Source organism: Culex quinquefasciatus, chromosome 2, assembly GCF_015732765.1.
Source record: "Culex quinquefasciatus strain JHB chromosome 2, VPISU_Cqui_1.0_pri_paternal, whole genome shotgun sequence".
Taxonomy (NCBI): domain Eukaryota; kingdom Metazoa; phylum Arthropoda; class Insecta; order Diptera; family Culicidae; genus Culex; species Culex quinquefasciatus.
This window is the reverse complement of record NC_051862.1, coordinates 144,184,414-144,206,114: the sequence shown is the minus strand read 5'-3', so window position 1 is coordinate 144,206,114 and position 21,701 is coordinate 144,184,414. Positions and strand designations below refer to the sequence as shown.

The following is a 21,701-nucleotide window of genomic DNA, read 5'->3' as shown; positions in this document are numbered from 1 at the left end:
GTTTTCGGTGTGGTGATGTTATTTGACGTCCTTTATTAGACCCTTGCCTTCAGGTTGGTTAAAATCCATTCTAAAGCCCAAAACCTAGGGTGGCCCATTCTACCCTCATGGGCCATTCTACCCCCACTGCCCCTACAACCACATAAAGTCCATCTGTCTGTCTGAGAGCACGACTTCCACAGTGGTTCTGCAGTGGTTGATTTTTTCGGATGTTCAAAACTTGGATATTCCGCACGACTACCTTTCTACCTCTCTTATCGTGCAGTTTGCAATGCTACGCTTTAGGATTACGTCCATTGGGCGTACTCGTCGTATGATTCGACCTGCCAGCAGCATCTGGAGGTGTCTGGCAAACTCTCGCTGCAAAGCAAAGCAATCCACTTTAACAACCCCGGGTCTTTTGTGGGCTCTGTTGCAAGTTTCTACTCATTTGTAGGCGTCCGAAGGTTATGTGTGGTGACGAGTCACCCAAAACCTCTTTTCGCAAATGGACCGACGTTGTACTTCCCCATCCGATAGAAGGCCAGGAGGATAAGGCGGGAATCGAACCCGCGCCCCATAGCAACTTAGGGATCGGCAGCCGAAGCCGCTAACCACTGCGCCGCGAGGCCCTCCGTAAAAAGTCCCGCTGATAGACTTTCAATTCTTGCTACCAACAGCACATCCACAGCACAGCACGTTACAAGTGATTTTCTTCTGCGCCTGTTTTCTTTGTGACCCGATGTTTTCCGTTTTTCTAGACTCCTCCCAAACGGCATCAAGTCGGCAACCTAACAGACTCGTTCATGCCCCCCTGGCAGTTTGCGGCGTTCGATTCATACGAGCACTTTACCCAGTACTCGGACGAGATCCTGGACTTGCTCGGAGACATGACTACGAGGCGTTCGTCAACTCGAAGATGCTGGAGATGGTAAATGCGCGCGATTCGGAACGCCGCATAAGCACCTCGATCAACGCAATTGATTCCAGTTTTGTGCGACTCGCGCTCTTCAAATCCCCAGCTGACCTCACCCGTCGGCCAAGCAACAGCCGTAGAACCCGTTCGGAGATCCAACCCCTGAGATCGGAATAATTCTTTGGCGAAGAGCAAGGATCTCAGGGCAGCTCCTAAATCAACATCATGTATCCTTCGTTACCGCAGGTTCAACCGATCGCTCACCCCCAATCCGTCGTTGTTCTCCCGGAGTACATCGTCATCGACGGAGGTTACTCGACGCATCTGTCGAAGCAAGTTAGCCAGACCATGCTGGGCAGTGAAGTAGCAGATACAACGCAACCAACCCGAACGCGGTCACCGAAACTCATCTGGACATCTTCAAAGCTGGTGCCGATTACATCGTGATCAACACGTACCTCCATCGAATGACCATCTCGTGTCAAAAGGAAGCGGAAGTCCGGCTGAAACATCCAACGGGTTTCTTTGAGATTTCCAGTGCAAAAATGGCGACAACACATGTACAATATGTTGCGTCAACATGAAATAAAGTCAATAAATTTAGTTATACATTTTGTAAATCATAACCTTACGAAAAATACAGTCAAAAATGGTGAATCTATTTGCTCAGACTAAGCCTTTTCATTCGAGACAGCATCATCTTATGGGTTTTGAACATCCTCCGGTTCCGGTTCCTTCTGCGAACCTTTCCCGTCCTTTGCTGCACTTTTCTCCTCTCCAACCTTTGTCTCAACCTCTTTAGCAGTAACCTTCTCACCAGACTACTTCCCGTTAGGTGATGACGCTCTTGCGTTCCAGTCTGTTGTTTAATCGCCAGTTGAAGATGATCACGAACGTTTTTGCTTCCCTCACAAAAAATCGATCAAACAGAGAGCCGGCGTCGTCAATAGTATTCCTTCCATCGTCGGCATATTCGTTCAGCAACCCATACGCGTCCTCGGTGCGGTCCCGCTCGCGCATGATGTACATTACCGGGAATCCGCGCTAGCCCGCCTCCAGATAATCCGCCACTTTGGAATAAAAGTTGTGCGCATGCAGTGCTGCTGGGGGGCTATCGAAACACTTGTTTATAACCGTTAAATAATATTTTTACCGAAAACTTTAAAAAACGGTAGATTAAAAAATGTAGTATGTGCGCTAACAGCACGATAGGCGGATAAGATAATTTACCATGTCAAATTATCCTATGCGCCAAAGTAAACAATAATGATTGTTTACATTGGCGCATTGGTTAATTTGGCATCGTAAATTATCCTACCCGCCACCCATCTCACAGAAGGCTCATTGGGAAATAACGGGTTCTCTCTCCTCTCGCGCTGGAAGCATTGAAATATTTCATGCTCTTCGTCAGCTGTTGCCTACACGTTGCGAGAGAGTTGGACATACATTATTATCACAAAAATGTTGTTTTTTTTTAATCAAGATTTAAATTTTATTTAATAAAGTTTTATGCGCAATGCCATATGAATATAGTCCAATGCGTTAAGTCTTATGTGCAAAAATAGTTCTATCAACGTGTTCTATGTGCACTCACAGGTTGTATGAACCAAATTGCGTCAGAACTAAGTGTAATCTTGTCTTTTATATAATTCCGAAATGTACACTTGAAAAGCATTACTCCAGACCCATTTAGGCGTTTTCAGAATCGAAAAATACCCAAGCGTGTTTAAATGGGATTTAAAAATGTGCACCAAAACTTTATCATCAAATTTCTCAGATTGAGGTTTTTGCACATAGGACCTTTTGAAAAAGTACTCTAGTATTGATAGATTAGCATTTTATTACACATAAAAACTTGGTTTGGTTTGCAATGAAGTAGAGCAAAAGAACTTCCACACGAATACTGCGGCGCTTTGTTTAACGTAGACGGGCGATATATTTTCTTCCTGAAGTGGATAAATTACAGTACGACAACCTTTCGACAATTAGCTAAACGTTCATGCTCTTGGTCCTAGTGGTGAATATTATTGCAGTGGAATGTGCTCCCCTTGGCCGTTGTTTTCCGGTTCCAGCTCGTCGTCGCTATCGTCGTCCAGTTTGTGGCCCAGCTTCTTCAGCAGCTGTCGGTAGCTTCCCATTTTGCTCTCCTGGTCGGTCAGCAGCTCGAGCAGATCCTCCTGGTCTCGGCGGAGCTTTTCCAGGTCTGCCTTGGCTTCAGCTTCGCCGCGTTCTGCCGCATTTACGCGTTGTCGGAGCGCTTCAACTTCGGTCAGCAGTCGACGATTTTCCGCCTCCAGATAGGTCGTCTTCGAGTGGGCTTCCTGCTGTTGGAGGTTGAGCGCGGAGAGTTGCGTTTCGAGCACCTCGATTTGGTGGTTGGTTTGTTCGCCCTGCGTCGGCAGCAGATGGAAGGGAGATTGTTGCTGCTGGGTTTTCTGCAGGTCGGAAGCGGCTTGCAGCTGGGCCTTTAGCAGGATGTTCTGATCCATCAGCTGGGAGTTTGTGCTTTGCGCGTGTTCTAGATGGGACTGCAGGAAGAAAAACTCAATTTTACATTGAAAATTTAGATTGATCTAGCAAAACTCTACCTTAATCTGTAACGTTTCCGCCTCGGCAGCTCGGAACTGTTCCTGTAGCTTTTGCAGTCGGTTGTCCTGGTCCCGAATGATGTCCTTGTACTGACCGACCAGCCCGGAAGCTTCCTGGCTAAGCGTGAGCTCGGTAATGCTCTCCGCCCCGTTGCCGTACCCGTTGACGGTTTTTGTGATGATCGCTAAAAATAGTTAAAATCATTAAAAAATCTAAAGTCTAAAGTAGCTGAAAAAACTCACATTCCAGCGCCTTGAACAGCTTACAAAACTCGTAATCCAGCAGCAAATCCGAGCTGGACCGTATCCTAATTTGGGGCTGCTTCGCCGATCGGCTGTAATTCTCGTGCTTCGACACTTCGCCCAGCTTTGCGCTGTACACCTCCAGCCCGATGCGCTTGATCAGCAGCTGGCACAGATCCTCGCGCTGACTGCCCTGAACACTGTTGTCGTTGAACTGAATGCAGATGCCCATCACGAAGGCGCACAGTCCCTGGATGAGGTACTCGTTGTCGTCGTGCTCGTTGGCCGATATTTGCGCGATCAAATAGGCTACGCTTCCGGGCGCCGTCAGGAATGTTTTAACCGCCAGCTGGCAGTGGCTGAGCCAAACGGAGAGCAGCATCAGCAGGGCGACCTTGCTTTGGAACTTGCAGTTGGCCTGCTGGAGAAGTTGGGTGCACTGCTGCAGGAGCGAAACTGGAGTGCTGCCGACGAGGGCGAGCAGAACGCGCAGCAGTTGCTCCTTTTGGGCTGGGTTCTCGAGGAGGCCGTGCGCCAGCGAAACCGCCGAGAACCAGTTTGAGAGCGGATCGGAGCTGAAAAGTCCGCCGCAGAGCAGCTGTCCGGATGTTAGCGAGGACACTTGGGCAGTGGAAGGTAGCAACGTTTGCACCAGAGCGTTCTGGCCGGCTTCGTTGCGATACAGGAAGCTCTGGAAGCAGTAAAGAACCGCGCAACGCAACGGCAGCGGTTGCTTTTCGTTGACCATCGACATCAGCAGCACGATCAGAGCCGGTCTGGGTGGATTGCTGGGAGCCAACACTGAATTGAAGTACTCTTGGTTGTTCAGATCGCCTCGGATCACCTCGGCCACGGTGCTAATAGTCTCGGTCAGAATATCCGGCGATACTCCGCTGCCCATCAGGATGTTGCAGAGGGCTTCCAATAGGCCAGAACTACGCATCGTTTTCTGACAGGAAGCGATCACGTGCTGAGGATTTAAGGGACTGACCAACGAACGAACTATTTGCAACATGCACAGCAAATTGGACACCTTCTGCGGAGTCATCCCAATTTCTTCCTGCTCCGGTGGAATCACAAACATCGGAGCCAAGCGCTGAATATAGGATCCCTCTTTGAAGAACTGTTGATTGCTCGGGTTGTTCTTCAGAAGATTCAGCATCAAAATCAAACAGTCTTCCACAACAATGCCACCATCGGAACATCCCTCCTCCTTAATCACATCAAACAACCGATCAAACGCGTTCTCAAACGCCACAATCTTCTGGATATTCGCATTCCCCTTCGTCAGCTGAATCAACAGCAGCAACGCATCATTCCGTATCACCTCCCGACTATCAATCAGCAAATCCATCAACTTGGACACTCCCATCGGACTAACCAGCACAATCTCCTGAATCTCCTTCGGTTTATTCGCCAGCAAACTGGTCAACAGCTTAATCGCCGACCAACGCACCCTAAAATCGTACTCCTCCAAGCAGTTCAGCACCAACCCGACATTCTCGCTTGCCTTAATAAACATCTCCGTAAACTGTTCCCCAATGTTGACCGTCACCGTGGGATTCTCCGACTCCTCCTCGAACTGCTCCGGCGACGTGACGTGACACAGCGTGTCCAAGCAGTAGCCCACAATCTCCGCATCGGCCCGGTCCATCTCCATGACCTGCAGCAGCGCCGGCATGCCCTGCGCTCCGACCTCGACCCGGTACTTCTTGGACAGCGCTTTCAACGCACGGCAAGCGTCCCGGCGGTCGTCCAGCAGCGTCGACGAGCTGACCCGCTCCACCAGCCTTTCGACGGTTTCCGCGCCGCTGGGGGCGGTGCCGGGTTCCTGCGTACCCAGCACCGTCTGGAGGCCACTTTTGAGGAAGTTCATCGGTTGAACGGCCGGAAACTAGCTTAAATACACCGCTTTTTTTTCTCTGCTTCGTGTCGTCCGGGAATCGGAGCAGCGAGCAGTCGAAATCCACGTCAATATTTTTTTAAAGAATTGTTTTGACGTTTCGAGTGATAACTGGGTCGAGTTGTACCCACTGGTTAGGGGGGTTCTGAAAAAAAAATCCTTTATTTTAGTTCAAAATTTAGAGAGCTTAAAATTTTGAATTTAAAGTTTTTTCTAAAATTATAATTAAGAGCGAGTTTTTCACCAATGTGTAACAGGTCGTATCGAGGTGCTCCGATTTGGATGAAACTTTCAGCGTTTGTTTGTCTATGCATGAGATGAACTCATGCCAAATATGAGCCCTCTACGACAAAGGGAAGTGAGGTAAAACGGGCTTTGAAGTTTGAGGTCAAAAACACATAAAAAATCTTAAAATTGCTCGCATTTCCGTAAAACTTCATCAATTCCAACTCTCTTAGATGCATTCGAAAGGTCTTTTGAAGCACTTCAAAATGTGCCATAGACATCCAGGATTGGTTTGACTTTTTCTCTTAGCTTTTGCAAATTACTGTCAAAAATTTTTTAAAACCTTAATATCTTTTTCCAACAGCCTCCAACACCCATACTCCCATAGGTCAAAAGATAGGCAATTTCATGGACTATAAGCCTACGGTGTTAACTTTTAGGCCAATAGTAGTTTTTCTCATAGTTTTTCGATTTTTCTACAACAAACATTTTACAACGTTAGTTTTTGTCCTGTAGGCCTCCATAGCGGCACTTTTTGGTCTCAATTTTGTCATATTCGGAATCCTCGGACAATTTCACGTAAATTAGAAGTATTGGTGTTGTAAATTTGATTGGAAAAATTGCCATTTAGGATGAGAGTTCGTTTCGCGATGCCTGTCCGTCGGGACGCATATTTTTCGCGTTCCGTTTTCGTCGATCGTCGTCGGTGTGTATTTCGGGTGAGTTCTTGCGTGTGTGTGTGTGAAGGTGCGGCTAGCTCTGGTTGTCATGATGACAGCAGAGCTGAGCCAGTTCGTTTCGAGGTGCCTGTCCGTCGGGACGCATTTTTTTCGCGTTCCGTTTTCGTCCATTGTCGTCGGTGTGTTTTTCTCGTTAGTCATGTATTTGATACACATCACAGTCGGATTTCTTTGTTCTATGATTTGCAATTGTTTCACGGGAAGATTCTTTTTAAATTGCGTCAGCAAAATATAAATTATCATTCAATTCGACCATTCGTTTCCCGCGAATCACGACGACAAATATTGTTTCAACGCGATTGTTCAAGTCCTTCAGATAACATCATAACTCTTCAGTCATTAATTGGTCGCTCATCTTATAATAATTTAAAAGTATAAATAGTCTCAGGGCAACTCTACGTAAATATGTTACGCTGAGTTTAATATTTCACCTTTTAATCACACATAATTTTGATTCTATCTTTCCACAGCCGGCTGTCTAAGATTGAATCATTTATGTTAAACTCAACACCAAATAACCGGGAACGGTCTCATCCGCATCATCCGATTGTTTGCCTTGAGAATACATAATACATCACCCTATTCAACAAAATTCATTGATTATTGGGCCACATCATCATCCTCTATGATGAATCCTGGCCATTACCCTTCCCCACTAACAAAATCCCAAGTAGAAGTAGTTTTCCGGCACACGCGGGGTGTGGATATCGTATAGAACCCACCCTTGGTAGCAGCCTGTGCTAACTAACATTCCCGTCCCATTCCCTCGAGATCTACAAACTGACATGGCGGGCGCCGTTGGTGGCCAACGACTGTTTCCTATTCGCACCGGCTCTAGTTTTGATGATCGTGATGTTTTATCTTTTCAGCGCATTCATGCATGCTGTTGATAAGGGAAACATCATTTGATCGTTGAAGCGTGTGACCAGTTGTGCTGGTGGGATATTACGGTCCTGTTCAGCAACGGAGAAGGACAACCATGGGTGGTCTCTCATGCTCATGCTCATGCTCATGCTCAGTATTGGTGTTGTAAATTTGATTGGAAAAATTGCCATTTAGGATGAATTAAAATATTTTTCAACAATTTGTCGGATTAGGGGTAAAACAGGTTTTCGCCTACTTGATACAGCATTTGACGTATTGATCATAGAGTAAATAAAATCTATTTCTTTTTTCAAAAATATTTTATTTAATTATTTTTTAAATCAAGATTACAATTCCAATACTGCTAACTTACGTGAATATGACAAAATTGAGACCAAAAAGTACCGCTATGGAGGCCTACAGGACAAAAACTAACGTTGTTAAATGTTTGTTGTAGAAAAATCGAAAAACTATGAGAAAAACTACTATTGGTCAAAAAGCTAAAACCGTAGGCTTATAGTCCATGAAATTGCCTATCTAAAAAATCTATTTTTGACAGTAATTTGCAAAAGCTAAGAGAAAAAATCAAACCAATCCTGGATGTCTATGGCACATTTTGAAATGCTTCAAAAGACCTTTCGAATGCATCTAAGAGAGTTGAAATTGATGAAGTTTTACGGAAATGCGAGCAATTTTAAGAGTCTGTACGAGGGGTAGCTCACTTCGCGTTAGAACAATAAAAAGCACAAAAAGTAGCTCGAAATTCACAAAAGCGACGATTTTTTTCACAACGCCACGAGAAGGCAACAAAAGGAAAGCTAACGCGCGTTAAGGCTCTTAAGGCGTGTTGCTTCTGCTCGAATGTGAGCAGAGATAAATCGATCTTGCAACTTTGCCTTGCCAGTTCGAGCAGTTTTTGCTCGGTTTTGGCAACACGGTGATTGTTGTGATTTTGTCAAGCAGTTTGGCTGTCAAAATTCTGAAAATAACAATCTCGCTAGAAAAACATTGAAAAAATGTTCGATTATTTTTACTTGGACTTGACTTGTTCCAGTAGCAGCAGAAGAAGGATCAAAACGATCGTGTTTCTACTCGATGCCTATCCAGTGCGACCAAGTCGTGGATGCTGTGAAATGCGGAAGAAGAGTGGGTTCCAGAGGTTCCGCGCTGCAAATTTTTAAACGCGGCGCCAACAAGCTGCTGTTCGGGCTGAATCCACGCTCCGGCAAGGCCGACCACATGCTCAACAAAACGCGCTGTGTCACCTATAGCTCGTGGCTGCCGGAGAACGCGATTCGGAAACCTACCCGCGATCATGCGCCAGCCAAACTTAAACCAGCAGGTCTTAGGACTGTTTACTCAGAACAAGCGGATTACGAACGAGATCCGGCAGGGATTCGTGGAGTGTTTGGAGAGTGAGCGGGTTAGCGAGTTCCAGCAGCAGGAGGACGAGCTGAACGAGCTGAGCTGGACAAGGAACTCCAGTTGACGTACCTGCAAACAGGCAAGTCGCCCACGAACGCCTTATCGAGAACGCGTACGGCCTGTTCTACTCCCTGTGCTACAATAGTCGAATAGCAGCTGCAACGACATCATGTGCCGTTATATCCAAGGTCTACCCTTTGAGGACGTCGCCAGCCCACACGTGCAGGACCAGATGACGGGCTTGCTGAAGTCGTGATCGAGTTGAAGCTAACCTCCGACAAGAGTTTCGCAGTTTGGGAATCGGTGTAAAATTTTGCTGGGGTGGTGCGAGCCCGACAGTCAGCAGCAGGAACATGAGCAAACGATCGACGAGATGTCCAATCACCACTACAGTACGACCCTCTCTGGCTGGGAGGCAACACTTATACACAATCATAAACTGTTAACTCGGGATTCCAATCATCTTGCAGAAAATGGAATAAAAATTTAACGGGTTGGGGTTATTGGGTAGTGTTTTATTAGATTTACATTTTTAAAAAGAAGAGACGAGTCCATCAACACCTTAGCGAAAAAGTCTACCTGTTGTGGAAGGGGCTGGTTCATTTAATTAATCACCTACTAACGGTCACTGGCGTTAAAGAAATAATCCCTTTTCCAAGAATCCTCCCAGCTGCAGATTATCTCCGTTGGACATCACCCGCTGTTGCAGTTTAAGCTGCAGTTCTTGGGTTCGAATTGTTGACCATGAATATACCGGTGTTGGCTAAGAATTTAAGGAGCGGCACTGGTCGTCATTGATGCAATCAGTTCCGTAATTAACCTCGGAAAGTTGTTTTGCTGCAGTGGACACGAACCCGGACAATCCGCCACCGGACCAGTATATTTCTGGTGCTGTTTTTTCTGATTTCTTAGTTTTTTTCCTTTTGCGCGATCATTCATTTTTGCCATTCATTGTGTTAAAAATCAGATTCAAAACCGGTATCATTATTTATTTTTTCAAATTGTTTGTAAAAAAAATAGGTTACGATCTCCAGGGCGTTTCACCTGGAACCCATCCGTTTCCTGGGTGGATGAGTGCCACTAGACCAGATGATTGTCTGGCCCGTACTAACAAATCCTAGAAAATGTGCGATTGATCTTGTTCGAATCTGACTTGTTGTCCTCCAGCAGACGTCCCTCGACCTGGAGTTCCCACGAAGCAACGGAACTCTCACCACCAAGGTCGGCTAAACCGGCCACTTCCGTTTCATTGCTTGGAATAAAGGTGTTTTAAATGAAGATTTGCAACTTGCGCTTTTGCTTCATTGAACGCTTCAAGGCTTCCTGGATGTCCACTGGACATTGTCCAGTCGCTTGCACATATTGGTTGCGTCGAGCTTACGCTCCAACGCCAGCAAGTCCCTGTAGGCTTGCGATTCCGGAACAGATCGTGCACCTTTTTCTTCATCTTGATTGGATATTCACTCTTCGACGGATGATGACAACTTCGATTGTCTGCCGGACGCTTGTCCCCGGAGGCGTTGCTCGGCATCGGCATATTAACGGGCGGTCCACCCTGGATCTCGACCGGCTGCATCGGCCGCTAGTGCATCGGTACACCGGGACCGCCCTGAGGCGGTGGTGAAAGTCCACCCGGTTCAGGCCGTTCAGCATTTGCGCAATCTGGGTGCTGTTCTGGAGCACGGCTCGAGCAGCTTGCGCCAGGTGATTCGACGACGTGTACCGTCGGAGGGTCTGTCCGAAGGCGGAAACCGCCGATAGCTTAATCTTGACGATCTCTTAGGAGCAACCGCTAATTGCCGACGAGAGCCCTTTCTCGAGATTTTGGCAAAGTTGCGAATGGCTTGCGACAATTCGGTCGGGATTTGACGTAGCACGCTTCATGCTTCAGGCTGATTTTCTCTCCTGCCACTGGATTTGAATATTAACAGGTACTTCTCCGGTTTGGCCACCGGTAGCCGCGTAAAACCGTTTTCTCTGCGGCACAGGTTCCTTTGATCAACAAAGGTGAACGCGGTGAAAAATCAAAACAAACTGCTCGAATGATTTGACAACGAGATCTGTCATTTGCTGTTGACAGTTCTCGTTGTCAAAAATTCGAGCAGACTGAGCTGCGAATGCAAGAAAAGGCAACAGACAAGGCGAGCTAACGCGCGTTAAAGCAAGAAAAGGTCAGATAGGGTTGGATAAGGTGAAATAAAGAGGAGCGAACGCCGATTTTTTTAAAAAAAGGATTATCAACGCTCGACCAAGGCGGAAGTGAACCACCCCTCGAGTCTGTATGTTTTTTTGACCTCAAACTTCAAAGCCCGTTTTACCCCACTTCCCTTTGTCGTAGAGGGCTCATATTTGGCATGAGTTCATCTAATGCATAGACAAACAAACGCTGAAAATTTCATCCAAATCGGAGCACCTCGATACGACCTCTAGAACAAACCGAGCAATTTTTACAAATATTGCCTCTTAAAGGATTATCAAACTGTCCCTATTCGCATAAATGTCTCATGTCTCAACCCCCGGTGGTAAGTCACTTTTTCTTTTGCCACTTTTTTAGTTACTCAGTCATTAAAATGTTTTAACAATAGTTCGTTATTAAATTTAATATTGTACACTTTGCACCAAATTCTCCACCCTTGCAAATCATAACTGCACACTTGAAATCCTTTATGCGGTCATTATGCTCTCCCTGCATTTGGCACAGACAAAGATAAAAAAAAGTATCAAACCAAATCTGCTTCGGTATATCGTATAGTCACTGGTCGGTATTTCGATTCAGTATCCAAAGGTCGTTAAAAGAATGGGGGCGTAACTGAATGGTTACGCTGTCCGCTTTGTAAGCGGATGATCATGAGTTATGCTGTGCGATTGGTTGCGTTATGCTCGAGAACCAGTGAATTAAGTTACCGTTACAACTTTCTTGGGAGGCTTGGGCGTCCGTGTAAGTTTGACATGCGTTGGACGTTCCAGTGTTAATCTATTGTGTTTTGGCGGGCGAGGAAGAACTTGCGCATATACGTATTCGGAATTTTATTTACGTTTTTGATTCCGGATCGTACAGTAACATGTCCTTAAAGCATTGTACGTACTTGATAAGAAACCGGAACAGTCAAGAAAAATTTCAAAAGGTCAGCCGCGGCTGCGAAAGCCACATGAAAACGTTCCCTCTCCTTTGTTCTGCTGGCTATAAAGATTCTATTCACCGTATTGACCAGCGTTTATCGTCATATCGTCGCCCTCCCGTGTGGATCAATCGGTCCGTGCACTGAACTTACAATTCAGAGGTCGCTGGTTCGAATCCCACGGCGAGCGCTCTCAAATTCTTTGTGTAAATATGAGTATTCAGCGCCGACGCTCCGTGCCATCATACTCTCGTACACTTAGGAGCCCAGGGCGGCGAAGTCCTTGTAGATTAATAGTCAGGACCCGGTGCCTGCAATCCCCGTTACAGTTTATATGGAATTCCAATAAGAATGTAACAGAAAAATCAGGCTTCGGGTCCAGACTGTTAAAGGAAGACACTAGTGGTTGGTGCTAGCAATGGTGGCCGACAGCTATAAAGTTTTTTAGAGTTTTTTTTTTTTTTTTTTTGAAAGGTTCAATAAATCAAATTTTTAGTTTTTGCTTTTTGGGTGTTTTTTGATACCCCTGACTCAAGGCGGTTTCAAAAACACCAAAAAAGCAAAAACTGGAAATTTGGTTATTGGACCTTTTTAAAAGAAACTCCAGACTTCGTTTTTTGCCTTCCTCACCTTACTGAGGAAAGTCTATTAAATCACTCGGAAAATGAACTTATTAATTTGACCTCATAGACCCATCTTCACGTATACATATCGACTCAGAATCATGTTCTGAGCAAATGTCTGTGTGGATGTGTCTAGGTGAGTGGACAAAAAAATTGTCACTCGATTATCTCCGGACTGGATGCACGGATTTTTACCGTATTAGTCTCATTCGATCCATCTTGGGGTCCCATAGGTCACTATTTAAAATCAGCAAGTTTAGTTAAGTACTTCAAAAGTCATGCTTAAAAAACGATTTTGGTGTATGTCCGGAAGATTGTAAAAAGGGTGGTTTTTGCAAGAAAACCTATCATGTTATACAATTTCAGAAAGGTATTAAAAGACCATTCCAATGAGGCCAAAACATTGAAGATTTGACAATCCTATCAAAAGTTATTAGAACTTAAGTGTTATTTATACACTTTTTGGAGGCCGGATCTCAGATATTTCAATGAAAATGATGCCCGGGTCCATCATGCGACCTTTTGTTAGTTAGATAATAGAAAGACCATCCAAATGAGCCTAGAACATCAAGGATCTGACAACCCTATCACAAGTTATTAACACTTAAGTGTTTTTTTTATACCAAGGCCATATCCTCGGCCATATCTCAGATATTTCAATGAAAATGATGTCTGGGTCCCTTGTGCAACCCGTCGTTAGTTAGATAAACGAAAGACCTTTCAAATGAGCCTAAAACATCGAAGATCTGACAACCCTATCAAAAGATATTAGCACTTAAGTGTTATTTATACACTCTCTGGAGGCCGTATTTCAGATCTTGTGATAGAAATATTGGAAATATTGTCTGAATCTTCCATGCGAACTATCGTTGAATAGGTTTTTTTTATCAGACCTTGCCGATGAGCCAGAAATATTGAAGGTCTGCGAACCCTATCAAAAGAAATGATAAAGTTGATTTGTTAAACATGTTAAGGGGGAATGTTGCTATTTTTACTGAATGTATTGACTTTATGGCATCAACCACCTAAAGGTGGATTAAGTAACGTTTTTTTATCGTCATACAGAGAACAGTATTTTTTTGGTTTTACAAAAATCACTGTCAAACCAGCGGGGTGCTTCTGTAAGCTTACAACAAAAAGTGGGACCAACTCGCCGGTGGGTGCATCCTATCGGGACCAAAATCTGACAGTTGCAACGATGACAGTTCTGCGCCTTCTCTCCCATCTCATTCCGTATAATCCGCGTCGCGACGGTACCACCTCTCTTGCCATCAGAATCGTAGTTTGTGTCGCGCCAGTCGTTTAGAACCACCGCAAACCTTCGTTCTCGCTCTCTCGGCGGTTCTGTGTTTACAAGTTTCGTTTTTTGCGCCCTCCCACTTGTGTCCTCCTCCCCTTTCCACAAAAAGGGGGGTTTTTGAGCCAGTACTTTTCCACTCTCTTCGGGGGTGGCTCGTTTTGTTTTGGAGAGTGCGTGCGGTTCGGCGGAATGCCGGACATCAAAATAACGCCGCTCGGGGCCGGTCAGGATGTGGGCCGCAGCTGCATCCTGCTGTCGATGGGCGGCAAGAACATCATGCTGGACTGCGGCATGCACATGGGCTACAACGACGAGCGTCGGTTCCCGGACTTTTCGTTCATCGTGCCGGAGGGACCGATTACGAACCACATCGATTGCGTGATCATTTCGCACTTTCATCTGGATCATTGCGGCGCGTTGCCTTATATGACGGAGATGGTGGGGTACACCGGGCCGATCTACATGACCCATCCGACGAAGGCCATCGCGCCGATTCTGTTGGAGGACATGCGGAAGGTCGCGGTTGAGCGAAAGGGCGAGAGCAATTTCTTCACCACGCAGATGATCAAAGACTGCATGAAGAAGGTGGTGGCCGTGACGTTGCACCAGAGCGTCATGGTGGACAGTGAGCTGGAGATTAAGGCGTACTACGCGGGTCACGTCCTGGGGGCGGCCATGTTCTGGATCCGGGTGGGCTCACAGTCGGTGGTCTACACCGGGGATTACAACATGACACCGGATCGGCACTTGGGGGCGGCCTGGATCGACAAGTGCAAGCCGGATCTGCTGATTACGGAGAGCACGTACGCGACGACGATTCGTGACTCGAAGCGGTGCCGCGAGCGAGACTTCCTGAAGAAGGTGCACGAGTGCGTGGCAAAGGGGGGCAAGGTGCTTATTCCGGTATTTGCTCTGGGTCGAGCCCAGGAGCTGTGCATCCTTTTAGAGACCTACTGGGAAAGGATGAATCTCAAATATCCGGTTTACTTCGCCGTTGGGCTCACGGAAAAAGCCAACAACTACTACAAGATGTTCATCACCTGGACCAACCAGAAGATCCGCAAGACGTTCGTGCAGCGCAACATGTTCGACTTCAAGCACATAAAGCCCTTCGACAAGGGTTACATCGACAATCCGGGCGCGATGGTCGTGTTCGCCACGCCGGGAATGCTCCACGCTGGCCTCTCGCTGCAAATCTTCAAAAAATGGGCTCCCAACGAAAACAACATGGTCATCATGCCGGGCTACTGCGTGCAGGGCACCGTTGGCCACAAAATCCTCGGCGGCGCCAAAAAGGTCGAGTTCGAAAACCGCCAGGTCGTCGAGGTCAAAATGTCCGTCGAGTACATGAGCTTCAGCGCGCACGCCGACGCCAAAGGCATCATGCAGTTGATTCAGTATTGCGAGCCCAAAAACGTGATGCTCGTCCACGGCGAGGCCGTCAAGATGGAGTTCCTCAAGGACAAAATCCGCGAAGAGTTCCACATCGATTGCTTCACTCCAGCCAACGGCGAAACGTGCGTCATCACCACACCCATCAAAATCCCCGTCGAGGCCTCGCTCTCCATCCTCAAGGACGAAGCGAAAAAGTACAACGCCGAACCGCCAGATCCCAAACGGCGGCGGATCGTCCACGGACTGCTCGTCATGAAGGACAACAAAATCTCGCTCATGTCCATCGACGAAATCTTCAACGAGTGTGGCATCAACCGTCACGTGATCAGGTTTGCACAACTTCCACCAACAAAAATCATTTCACAACATCTCATAACACATTTCCCCCCCTCACCCACGCAGATTCATTTCCAAGGTCAAAATCGACGACCCCGGCCCGACGCCCCGCACCATCGAGAAGCTGTACAACCTGCTGAACGAGCGCCTCTCCGGCTGGACCGTCACGATGGCCGACAACGGCTCCATCAACGTCGAGTCCGTCAACATCAAGATCGAGAGTGAGGAGGCGGCGGCGGCGGCTGGGGCGGTGACGGCGGGCCCGCAGGCGGCAACCACATCCGGCGGACCGCCACCGCACAAGATCTGTTCGGTTTCGTGGGTCAACCAGGACGAGGACCTGGGCAGTTACATCCTGGGGCTGATGCAGAGCCTGTGAGAGGCGGTCCTAATGTCAGGTTGGGAGTGGTGGCGAGAGGATAATGATTCTATGTTTTTCATTTGTAAGTTGCGAGAATAGAAGACAAAATTTAATAAATAAAAAAACTACTTAAAAATGCATGTTTTATTTTGTTTTATTTATTTTTTGTGGCCTTGCCTAAGATTTTGTGGGGGATTTGCCTTTAACCAGAGAAACCACTTCGGGCAAAACATTTCATTAGGGCACGAAACCAAAATGTAAACATTTGGGATTATTTGTCGATCGAAATATTTAGATAGTAATTTCTCGACTCACGATCGAGATTTCTCGATAGTAAGATTACGACTTACCATCGACAATTCTCGATCTACCATCAAAAAATTTAAAATAAATCAATTTTTTTTAAATATGAATTTATTTTTTTGAAAATTTCAACTCCTTTAATTTTTTTAAAAAATTCAACTCTTAATTTAAAAAAAAAATCAACTCTTTTAATTTAAAAAATGATTTGTTTTGAATTTTTTAAATTTTTTTTGAAAGTTTTGATTTTTTTTTCATTTATGTTTTTTTAATTTTTTAATTTTTTTTGAAAGTTTTTTTTTATGTTTTTTTACATTTTAAAATTTTAAAGATTTTGAAAGTTTTAAATTTGTTTTAGTTTTAATTTAAAAGTTTTGAAGATTTTAATGCTTATTTTTTTTTAAATCCGATTTTTTTTTTAAATTTCGATAACGAGACAATTTTACAATAGAAACATGACATAAAATATTTTTTTTTATCTATTTAAACCCTTCAAAAATCAAAGATGGTAGTCTCAGATGTCCTCTACAAGCTGCAGGTCGAATCGAGTTGATATCTGGATGGAACACTTATTTATGTGAGTTTGAAAATCCTGGTTTTTTTTAAACTAAAATGCCAATATTTTTGAAAGTTTATGTCGCCTCCCCATTTCAAAATTTGTCTGAAAAATCAGGGGACAAAAAAAATATTTTTCCAGAAAATTTCAAAATTTCCATGAAAATATAAGTCTAATCAACTGAAAATAATCTAAATGCATTTTTCTGCATTGATAATCATATTTAGCATGTTTGAGCTTGTTTAAAAATGTTTTGCATTTTTATGAAATTCCAATGTACAGCACCGCAAAAAAGTAATTTTTCGCAAAAAATAAAATTTTCGTCAATACTTAAATATTTTGGTCAGAGTCGAGGGACAGAAACTTCAAAAAATTATTAAATTTAAAAATTATTAAATTTAACCAATTAGGATACTATACCCTGCATGTTGTTGCATTTTTCAAGCCCTTTCAGATGTATTTTGAATTTTGAAATTTAATTTAATTTAGCATTTTTAAGATTTTTGACGTTTGACTTTGTGTCCCGATTTGCCCCACTTCCCGTTGACTTCGAGTACTCAAATTTTGGCCAGATGATAGTTTTATATGTATAGACAACCTCTGAAAATTTCAGGCAGATTGGACCTTACCGCAATGCGAAATAGTTAGGCTTTGCTCGTGGACTCGCTATTATTTTTTTTTTTGAAATTTTTATATTTTTTTGATTTTTAAATATTTTTCAATTTTTGGATTTAAAAATAATATCTTTTTTTTCTTTTTTTTTGAAATGCTATTACAAATTTCGAAGCTATCAACTGGTCCCAAGAATCACGTGCATATTGATTTTTTTTTCAAAAATAGTTTGTCTGGGCCGAATGATTTTTCTCCAAAGTTTGTATGGAGAATTAGTGCGGTTCGGTTATCCTACATATTGCATGAAATTTTTGGGTTTTATGCAAGAGCGACGAACCGCCCTAATTTTCCATACAAACTTTGGTGAAAAATCATTCGGCCCAGACAAACTATTTTTGAAAAAAATCAAAATGCACGTGAGTCTGGGGACCCCAAACTTTATGCTTCCCCTCGAGTTGAGCTTGCGTAGTCATTTTTGTCATTTTTTGTAGGTCAGTGTTATATGAGCCATGCATATAGAATTCTTTCAGATGTGTGATTAAATTTTATCAGGGTCAGAATTTTTTTAAGGTGTCCACCTGGTTTATAAATGGTCCCAACATCTAAAAGTTTAAAAATCTAAATAGAAATTCTAACATTTTAAAGCTTAAAAATTTAGAATCTAAAAGTTAAAAATTTAAAAAAAATCTGCGCACTGCAAAAATTGTAATTTAAAAAAATAACAACTGAAATTAAAAGATTATTTTGGAAAATATTTTTTGGAGGTCTTTGAAAACTTTTTTTTTTAAGACAAAATTTAACAAATTGTGTCCTTTTTAAAAATTAAAAAAAATTGAAGATTTTAAATATAATATTTTTTTTTTAAATAATTGATTAATTTTATATTGGACCCAAACAGCAGAATAATATTGATTTCATCGACGTTAGCACTATTCTTCGTGAATGTTCGATTGAGGATCATTCCTAAAATTACTATCAACAGTAAAGAACACTTATTTCAAACAATAAAAAAAATTGGATTTGCTTATTTCAATGCGACTGAAAATCACAAATGTATCAATAACTTTGAAAATTCTGAAAATCCTAATAATTCCGAATCTCAAAACGCAGAATTTTAATAGGTAATGGATTTTGTTTTTTTGCTCGAAATGAGGTAAATTAGAGAGAAAACCCAAAAATTTTTATTCAAATTAAAAATACAAACAAAAATACTATTTTTTCATTATTTTATGACAACAAAAAAATAGTTAGAAAATTCTTAAAAATCTACAATTTAAAAATTCAGAGAACTCAACATTTCAAAATCCAAAAATAAAAAAATCTGATATTCAAAAAATCAAATTCATAACGAAAAAAAAATGGAAGTTCAAAATAAAAAAAAAAAAACTTAAATTCTAAATGATGAAAGTTTCGAGCAGCAAAAATTATAATTTTGATGCTACAATTGAATTTAAAAAAAATAATTTCAAATAAAAAAGAAACAGTGAATCAAAATATTAAAAAATTTAAAACAAAACATTCATTTTCCAAAAGACTTATCTGGAGTTTTTTTTTTTTCGAGAAGGTCCAATAAACCAAATTTCCAGTTTTGCCTTTTGGGTGTTTTTGAAACCGCCTTGAGCCAGGGGTATTAAAAAACACACCAAAAGCAATAACTGAAATTTGGTTTATTCGATTTTAAAAATAAACTCCACATACATATGAGAATTTGAAAAAGGAAAAGGATAGATGTATCTCTTGAGAAACCCGTTCGGCGATGTTTCAGGTACGTCCCCAAAACCTGGCTCAATATGTTGCGAATCGAAACAATACCTTCTACAATCGAAATTACTTTATTTTCCCACTTTAGCGCACCCTCTTTATCAAGCCAAACCACCTTGAAAATTTCCCAATTCAGTGGCCCTCTATCACCAGATCCGGAGTGGCCAGTTTGGATGGTTATAATATAGTTTTTACGGAATTCTTCAAACCCTTGGCATAAAAATAAGACAATTTTGAATAATATTCATATTTACTAAGGTACCTACCTAACTCCAAACTATCCAACACATCATCCTATCCTCGGACCTTGCTCGCGCAGTTTCCCCCGCAGCTGCTGGTCCCGTCTGATTTCGGAATTGTCGTCAACACTTTCCGCTGCATTCTGCTCGCGCAGCTTCTCCTCGGCCTTCTCGTCCAGCACTTCGCGAATCGCACGCTTAACCTTATCGATCTCGGTGACACTTTTGGCCGATATCGGAATGACACGCTCCAGGTTGATCAGCTGCCTCGGGACCAGCTCCTCCGGACAGTGTTTGAGGCCGTCTGCATAACGAAACGAATGTGTTGAAGATCAACTGTTAGGTGAATACTAAAGCTTGTGGTTACCTTGAAGATCTCCAAAGTATTTGTCGTATTTACAGATCTCGTCAATCGCTCCCTCCTTGTCCATTTTGTTCACCAACAGAACGCACGGCTTTTCCAGCAGCGTTTTGTCGTACAACTCCAGCTCTCGGTTCAGCGCGTAGATATTCTCCAAACAGTTTCGCTTGCGGTGGCTTTGGCTCAGTTGGAAACCAAAAATGTCCACGATGATAAGCAACAGTCGTGTTCGCTCCACGTGCTTCAGAAATTTGTGACCCATTCCGAAATTGGCGTGCGCCCCCTCAATCAACCCGGGCAAATCGGCGATCGTGACCTGCCGGTAGTCGTCGTACTCTATCGTTCCAATTTGAGGTCGAATTGTGGTGACTGGAAGGTAAAAATCATTAAGATACTTGAAGAGGCAAAATTCAACAAAATCTTACAAGGATAAGAAGCTATTTTGGGCGTCGCATTGGACAGTGCCTTCACCAGGGTGCTCTTCCCCGCATTCGGGAACCCGACCAGTCCAACATCCGCGATCAACTTCAAATCCAACGTCACCATCCGCGTCTGGCCCGGCTTGCCAAGGAAGGAATTCCCCGAACATCCACCGCTTCCACCCCCAGCAGCCAAACAAGTCTTCCCATCCTCGTCCAGTTCCGCCACCAGCTCCCCACCCTCCTCAAGCACCCGAATCCCCACCGGAACCTCAACGGCCCGATCCCCCCCTCGGCGGCCCAGAATGCGAACCTTGCTGCTTTCCTCGCCGTTCCCGGCCAGCACCCGTTTGCCGGGATATTTGTGCAGGACGTCCTTCAACGTCGTACCCTCCTTGGCCTGAAAGTAAACGGCCCCACCCTGGCCACCAACTCCGCCGTACTTGGGCAGTCCATTGCCACCGTGGCCGCCGCGCAGCGACAGGCGTAGTGTGTCCAGGAATTTTCCCTTGAGGTAGGTGCGGATTTTCTGGAGAAGCGATTTCAAGTTAAAACTAAGAACAAACGAGGCCTTTGTGATTTACCTTGCGAGCAGAACCGAGAAGAGTATTTTGTATCAGCACCATGATTTCTACCCACCTTGATTTGGTTAATTAATTTAAATAATGATTTAAAAAATAGATTTTCAAATCCTCGGCATGATCGGTAATCACAGGCTGGTAATCACCGGTTCGGTTTGTTTATCAACACACGCACGTGCGCCTGTCAACAGGCGTTGGTATTAAAAGGTCGAACGCAGTCAAGGTCGAAACGTGTGGAGTTCGATAGATGTTAGAAAACCCAAAAGGGTATTTTTGAGTGTGACAGCAAATGTGTAAAACTGAGACCAAATATTACCATAAATCGGTTAAATCTCCACTAACATTTCGGAAAGCGCGATTTAACTAGCATTTTCATAAGACATAGCGCTATTTGAAATGTTTGCGATGAAATCTGGAGCAACATTTGCAAGGGGCGGTACGACATTGCTCTTACGGCCTTTCGTCCCATTTAAATGCGTGTAATGAAAGGCCGTAAGAGCAATGTCGTACCGCCCCTTTCAAATGTTGCTCCAGAAATATGAGTTTATGCAACAAAACAAAAAGAAGATATTGTCAGTACGAGACGTATACCTCGTTGGATAAATTCTGAAGTTTTTTTTTTTGACAAGGTCCAATAAACCAAATTTCCAGTTTTTGCTTTGGGTGTTTTTGAAACCGCCTTGAGTCAGGGGTATTAAAAAAACATCCAAAAAGCAAAAACTAAAAATTTGGTTTATTGGACCTTTAAAAATAAAAACTTCAGAATTAAACTACGTGGACACCTTTATTTTTGAAATCTCAGACCCCAAGTTTCACATTCGATCGTGTTCGTGTTCGTGTTTTTTGTTTACCTTA

The 21,701-nt window shown here is 43.8% G+C and overlaps 3 protein-coding genes across 3 annotated transcripts; 1 reads left to right on the top strand and 2 right to left on the bottom strand.

Moving 5' to 3' along the window:
* Positions 1-2,715: 2,715 nt before the first annotated feature.
* On the bottom strand, positions 2,716-5,715 carry LOC6044556 (general vesicular transport factor p115). The gene is made up of 3 exons (XM_001862020.2): positions 3,727-5,715; positions 3,484-3,668; positions 2,716-3,423 (listed from the first exon to the last, which is right to left on the bottom strand). Exons 1-3 carry the CDS (start codon positions 5,600-5,602, stop codon positions 2,920-2,922), a joined length of 2,565 nt encoding a protein of 854 aa, XP_001862055.1. The 5' UTR covers positions 5,603-5,715; the 3' UTR covers positions 2,716-2,919.
* Positions 5,716-13,850: 8,135 nt separating this feature from the next.
* Positions 13,851-16,157, top strand: LOC6044555 (integrator complex subunit 11). The gene is made up of 2 exons (XM_001862019.2): positions 13,851-15,649; positions 15,723-16,157. The coding sequence occupies exons 1-2, from the start codon at positions 14,115-14,117 to the stop codon at positions 16,033-16,035; spliced, it is 1,848 nt and encodes a 615-aa protein (XP_001862054.1). The 5' UTR covers positions 13,851-14,114; the 3' UTR covers positions 16,036-16,157.
* Positions 16,158-19,477: 3,320 nt separating this feature from the next.
* On the bottom strand, positions 19,478-21,017 carry LOC6044554 (GTP-binding protein 10 homolog). The gene is made up of 4 exons (XM_001862018.2): positions 20,850-21,017; positions 20,272-20,794; positions 19,853-20,215; positions 19,478-19,789 (listed from the first exon to the last, which is right to left on the bottom strand). Exons 1-4 carry the CDS (start codon positions 20,889-20,891, stop codon positions 19,536-19,538), a joined length of 1,182 nt encoding a protein of 393 aa, XP_001862053.2. The 5' UTR covers positions 20,892-21,017; the 3' UTR covers positions 19,478-19,535.
* Positions 21,018-21,701: the final 684 nt, after the last annotated feature.

Bases quoted from the DNA above. Each gene is read 5' to 3' on its own strand.
- LOC6044554 (XM_001862018.2), bottom strand. From the start codon at position 20,891: ATGGTGCTGATACAAAATACTCTTCTCGGTTCTGCTCGCAAG. The intron at 20,795-20,849 runs GTAAATCACAAA...TCGCTTCTCCAG, and splicing joins TTCTCGGTTCTGCTCGCAAG to AAAATCCGCACCTACCTCAA. The intron at 20,216-20,271 runs GTAAGATTTTGT...TTTACCTTCCAG, and splicing joins CAAAATAGCTTCTTATCCTT to TCACCACAATTCGACCTCAA.
- LOC6044555 (XM_001862019.2), top strand. From the start codon at position 14,115: ATGCCGGACATCAAAATAACGCCGCTCGGGGCCGGTCAGGATGTGGGC. The intron at 15,650-15,722 runs GTTTGCACAACT...TCACCCACGCAG, and splicing joins ATCAACCGTCACGTGATCAG to ATTCATTTCCAAGGTCAAAA.
- LOC6044556 (XM_001862020.2), bottom strand. From the start codon at position 5,602: ATGAACTTCCTCAAAAGTGGCCTCCAGACGGTGCTGGGTACGCAGGAA. The intron at 3,669-3,726 runs GTGAGTTTTTTC...AACTATTTTTAG, and splicing joins GCTGTTCAAGGCGCTGGAAT to CGATCATCACAAAAACCGTC. The intron at 3,424-3,483 runs GTAGAGTTTTGC...TTCTTCCTGCAG, and splicing joins CGGAAACGTTACAGATTAAG to TCCCATCTAGAACACGCGCA.